This window comes from Micromys minutus (genome assembly GCF_963924665.1).
Source record: "Micromys minutus genome assembly, chromosome: 24".
Taxonomy (NCBI): domain Eukaryota; kingdom Metazoa; phylum Chordata; class Mammalia; order Rodentia; family Muridae; genus Micromys; species Micromys minutus.
Genome location: NC_137959.1, coordinates 49213909 through 49219908, shown reverse-complemented (window position 1 = coordinate 49219908; position 6000 = coordinate 49213909). Strand labels below are relative to the sequence as shown.

At 45.1% G+C, this 6000-nt stretch overlaps 1 protein-coding gene across 1 annotated transcript in view; it reads right to left on the bottom strand.

Annotated features, from left to right (window-relative positions):
- Window positions 1-563: 563 nt before the first annotated feature.
- The window catches only part of PARD3 (par-3 family cell polarity regulator), a 509642-nt gene continuing 504205 nt past the window's right edge, over window positions 564-6000 (bottom strand). The window contains 1 exon segment of the mRNA XM_080936664.1: window positions 564-2342. Coding sequence (XP_080792790.1) covers window positions 2000-2342 — 343 coding nt within the window. The 3' untranslated portion in view covers window positions 564-1999.

Below are 6000 nucleotides of genomic sequence, written 5' to 3'. Positions count from 1 at the left end.
CTTGTCTCAATAAGAGTCTTTGGCCAAGATCACCAAAGAAAGCAGTGGACATATGTGGTACTCTGTATGACCTCTTCTCTTTATTTAAGTTCTTTAGCCCATACCTCCCAGGGGCTCCTTTGGGCTCTCCAGGTCTTCCACAATCCTTATTAATAAATGGCTCCATTTATATATTTATTTGCATATATATGTATGTATATATATATAACCATAATAAAGAATAAGAGACCATAAATTTCAAAGGGAGTAGGGGGCATGGGAGGAGCTAAAGGAAGGAGGGAGAAATGATGTTATTAATATTAATCAAATAAAAAAATATAAAAATTTAAAAGAAAAAGGGGGCTCCAGTCCTTCCCACCCCTCCCTGTCCTTAGCTGGTCAAACACTTCTTCACTTCATCCTGCATTTGCATGGATAGGAAGGAACTTTCCACTTTCATTAAATATGAAAAAAATGAGAAAGTCTGATAATAAACAGTTAGGAGGGGGTTTGACAGGAAAACTAGAGACATTGCAAAGAACAGGAAGAAATATGTCTTTTATTAGAAGTCTTATATGTACAGGGACAGGGGACAGCTGTCCCTCACAGCTTAGGAAGGCCATGAGAAAGCCACTGCCGCCCAAGGTCACCACGCTTACTTACACTGGAAACACCACTTAAACACCACTGAAAGTCATTAACAGATAAAGCCATTAAACACAAATGCAGAGAGACACAGTGCCTGTGGACACTGGCATTACTTTCTAAAAACAAGTCTACACAAAAAATACAATGTGCCAGTAAAAAAAAAAATAGGCATATCAATACTCGTCTTTTTCTTTCTCTTTTTGTTAATACATGGTACTCTGAGCTTTTTTTCTCAAGTTTTTTTTTTTTTTCATATCGAGATTCGCAGGCACTTTAGCAACCCAGCCCTGGTTTATGATACAGGATGTTCAGACCAACAGATGAACAGCGGGAACATGGAGGGCCTCCTGACACAGGCATGTCAAAAATGTGACTCCTGGTGCTCAGAGGGACATCAAAATGCTCTCAACTGGGGATGGCTCTTATTTGTCTTAATGATAAATGGCAGAATTACTTAGTAATGAGGCCTCACCAGGAAGGGATGCAGTACAAGGGTATAGACAAATACTGACTCCAACCTCAAAGGCTGTATTGAGATTGATTCTCAGAATCCAAAGTGACTGTTTTCCTTGTCCCACTCTGTGCCTTCCTTGCCAACCTATGGTGACACAAATGACGAAAAATAAGGACTGAAGAGACTGGCCTAAGCTGCTCCAGAGAATCTTCCCTCAGGGTGCATACACATGGGCCACTCCCATGTCCTTTGTTCCCAAGTGTCATGAACATGACTGAACATGTGTATTTATAAACACAGACTAGAATCATTGTGATCTGGGAAGTGGAGTTTATAAGGCAGTTGGAAAGTACCCTTCTCCCCATAACCAAAGGGCACTGGTGTATGGCTTAGCTTCTTCACTACCACCCTAGAACCTTCGTGCTCCAAGGATCTGAGGCAAGAAAGGGAACCCCAGACTGAGTGGGAGTACAGGGGTAACCCTGCTGCAAAGTTGCAGAAAGCCCTCATTCTGCTGCACACTGCAATCACTTCCAGAGACTGAGATGTCACGTCCAGAGGGAAATGAGTGTCAGCAACACCCACAGCCTCAGTGTCACCCTCTAAGATGAAGCTATAATGTCCCCTGGCATCTTAGGCACGGAGCTGAGGTTTCTGGTACTGCAGAGAAGCAATAGTTGATGTCTTGAACTTGAGATTGGGGTGGGGCAGAGGCGGGGTCCTTCCACGAGAGAGACACAGTGGCAAAGACATTAAGGCCTTCCATTTCTTTGCTTGTGCTGCTTAAAGGCACTGATACCAGCAACAGAAGTGTTCTGTAGTACCGCCGAAGGCTTTTTAAAAACTCCAGGAGCACAAGTCTTCACGGGGAAATGTCCTTTATTGCATGACACAAAATGCTGCCATCCTTCCTGGGGCTCAGGAGTAGAAGGGCCGCCCTTTCTCGGGTGTCTGCAGTCTGTTCAGCCTGGCCACCTGAGATGGGGATGGGGGGACATCTTGCCGGAAGGGCCCTCTGACTCCGTCAGATGGTGGCTGCTTCTTCAGCTGCTGCTCTTTCCGCCTCTGCTCCTGTCGGAGAAGCTCCTGGGTTTCCAGCATGACCCTGGCATTGAAGCCATGCCCGCCTAGGTAGCCGTTCCTTGAGCCCTGGTAACTGGAATACCTGGGGTTCTCCTTGGCACTCTGGAAGCCTTCACCGGGGGCGTAGTTCTGTTCCCAGGAATCCTGTGATATGGAGCTGGGGTTCTTCCTGCTTTGTCTATTGATAAAGAAGAGAAGTCAGTCAGGGATGAGAGGGAGATGGATCCCCAGGCTTTAGCAAATATTGTCACAACCTGGGCACCCACCAGGTATCGTGGTGGGGGCTGGAGGTCTCAGATTGGCTATCAGAGCTTGGGAAGATGGCAATACCTGGACTGTTAGAGCATAGTGTTGCTCTAGCATAATGATCTGAGTTCAGTTCACAGTGCACGTGCGAAAAAGCTGTGTGAGATAGCACGTTTGTAACTTCAGCTCTGGGGGGAGAGACAGATCTACCCCAGGGGCTTGCTGGCATGCTAAACTAGCCTACTTGGTAAGCTCCAGACTGTCAAGAAACCCTAACTTATACAAAACAAACAAACAAACAAAAAAAAACCAACAAAACAAAAAACCAAGGTAGATAGTTCCTGAGGAATGACACGTAAGAGTGCCCTCTGGATTCATGGGCACTCACAAACATGCACCTGCGCTGAACATGCAGCCACACCACAAAAACCAGCCAACCAAAACAAAACCAAAAACCTCAAAACAACAACAACAACAACAACAAAAAAAAGCAGGAATAAAAAACAAAACAAAACCTGATTGTCCTCAGCCAGTCCCGAGTTTCTGCTAAGTGACCAAAGGTAACCGAAGGAAAGACAGAGGCAGACTCAGCAGATAGTCAGAAACAGGTGCTTCTCCAAGCTTGAGGCGCCCTCTCTGTCTATCTCGGGGCAACCAGGTCCCCTGCAGTGTGGGCACAGACACATGTGTATAAGCAGCATCTAACTTTGTAATAATTGCTGCTCACTTTAGTGTTATGGTCCAGGCCTAAGCTGCCCTCATGAGCAGTGGGTCTAGCTGCTGCAGGGATGTCAGAAAATGGTGTGTGCTGCTCGCTTGCATTTCCCAGAGATTGGGACATCATTCTGTCATAAGGCAGCTTGTGGGATAGGCCACAGAACTCAGAGAAAGAGAAAGTACAGCAGGCAGAGATCTGAGCCAGCTCAGCTGCAGAGGCACTGGCCTAGCATACAGAAGGCCTAGGCTCCATCCCCAGTATCACATAAACCAGGGTTTGCACTGCATGCTTATAATTCCAGACTCTGTGAAGCAGAGGCAGGAGGATCAAAAGTTCAAGACTAGCCTGGGTGGCTAGGGACTGTCTCAAAACAATAACAAATCACGAACAAAACAAAGCAAACAATGCAACAGGAAGACCCTACAATCTTCAGCTTGGCTCTCTCCAGCCCTATGTATTAGTAACTGACACAGGTCAGGGTTACACAGCTTCCTGTGTAGAAACACTATCTTTTTCCACATCTCAGCTTAGATAATTCACTTCCTATCACCCCAGAATAGGGAGGCAAAGCAACGCCATACAGAAACTTCACATTCTACTACTTCTTCGAGGGAATGGCTATGTTTTTTCAGAAAACACGATTCTGAAACATCTTTAATTTACTACCAAGGTCTAGATACTTCTATGAATTTACAATAAGATTGCCTTTGATAAAGCCTAACAATTTTGTGCCAGGAAGGAAGACATGCCCTATTTTTCCTCCTTGAAAATAGAAGAGGGAGGGGAGGTGACAGTCATAAAGAAAATGGATTATTGCTCCATTTATCACCACAAAAGTCGTCTGAAGGCAGTAAGTAAAAGCCTGCTGGCACCAGCCTCTTGCATTAGCACACACAACACTCCACATTTGTCAGGAGACCATGGGAGGCCACCATGTCTCCCATAGGAACGGAGTGATCAGCATTTGAATGTTCTGGAATGCTGGTAACATCATCCAGGGTAGAACCTGCCCATTTTCCACATGGCTGAAATTATAGTTAGGGGAGACACTGCAGATGGAAACAAACTAAGCTCTCAGTTACTGCTGGCTCTGTGATCCACTGAGAACAGTAGCCCCCATCTGGCTCTCCTCATGGGAGCCACAGCGCAATCCTCAGATGGGACAGAGTAAGTTCCTTTGCTTGAAGCACTGATTGTCTTTGCTTTAAAAAAAAATCACAAACTAATCCTATCAGAGATGTGACAGATGGATGATGTCATCACTTCAGCCATGACTTCCTGATATTATATACCTAGCTACCTTCCTCCCTGACCCTGCATGTTCTCTGCATAGAAAGGTAAGCTACAGTCACACTGGAAATTTGTGAAAATTCAGTCAGGGTTGTTGGGGATGGAGGAGAAGATATTGTGGGGGTAAAAATTGTTTTGTAGCTCAAGTTTGCTTCGGATTAATGAGTACATGAGTACAAAATAAAGCAAGAAATTCCTAAGGTTTGAAATAGGGTATGGGGAACATGAACACACACACACACATACACACACACACACACATACCTTTCTTACTTTCCTTGATGAGGAAGCTATTGGGGTCCATATACTCTCCATTAGGAAAGAATTAGCGATGAGTCAATGTAAGAAAGGAAGAAAGGAAGAAAGGGAGACAGTGTTTCTTATTTAGAAGGCTGAGGAAATGGCTCAGTGGCAAAAGTGCTCATTCTGGAAGCACAAAGACCTGAGTTAAATCTCCCAGAACTCATGTAAAAGGCCACGCGTGACTGCTCATACTTGCAATCCCAGTGCTTGGAGACAGAAAAATCTTTGGGACTCACTGGCCAGCCATCCTCACCTAACCAATGATCTCTAGGTCCAGTGAGAGACATTTGTCTCAGGAAGTAAGACTGATGGTATCTGACCAAGGTTAACTGAGATTGTCCTTTGGCCTCCAGAGGCATGGACACATATGTCTGTGCACCACGCACACACATAAACATGTGCCTGCTGTATGCATGGAAGGGGTAAAGGTGGCGGGAGGAAAAAAAGAAAGGAGGAATGAAAAGGAGAGAGAGGGAGGGAGGAAGAGAAAGAAGAGAGAAAGAGAATACATCAGAGGGACCAGCATTTGAATGTTCTGAAGAGTCAACAATATTATAACACACACACACACACACACACTCCTACATTAGAACTTAAATATCCAAATACCTGGCATAGAAAAGAACAGCTTAGGACCACAGAGATTCAGATTCTGAACTGTCATTTGGCCATGGGGTGTCCTGAACGAGATGTGTCCTCCAGGCCCAAAACATCTCATCTGACTGAAGGGCTGTGGTTGTATGAGGTTCTGGGGAGAAATCAGTGAACCGCCATGTGTAGATTGCTCAGAAAAGAGACTGGCTCTTTTCAAATGACTTATGGGATCTAGAGAGCAAGTCAGTGTCTAATATTAGCTTCAGGATTTAGGGTAGAGAGGGATGATGGCCACTTTGGGGACCAAGGATAAGAAGTAGGAAGTACACTGTTAACTATCCCTCCCTTGAGGAGACAAGGTTAGGATCCAAGAGCTGGTGCCCAATGACAGTCAACTCCACGAACAGTTGTATATCCTGCCCATGGTCATTCAAAAAGACCACAGCAACTGCATCCACCTATGTGCTCTCATGGGATTTGTTCACAGTCATACCTCTGTCAGCTTGGTGTGGCACCCTGGGCATCTTACCAGCACACTCAGCTAGGTACTAACTGCTTCCCACTGGTTATAACTACTTCTGTCACCATGTAAGGAACTTGAGACAAAGTCACAAGACAAGGTCTTTTCCACCAAGATGAGGGAGACAGAGATGAAGAGAGACAAACATATGTGGATTTAATAGCT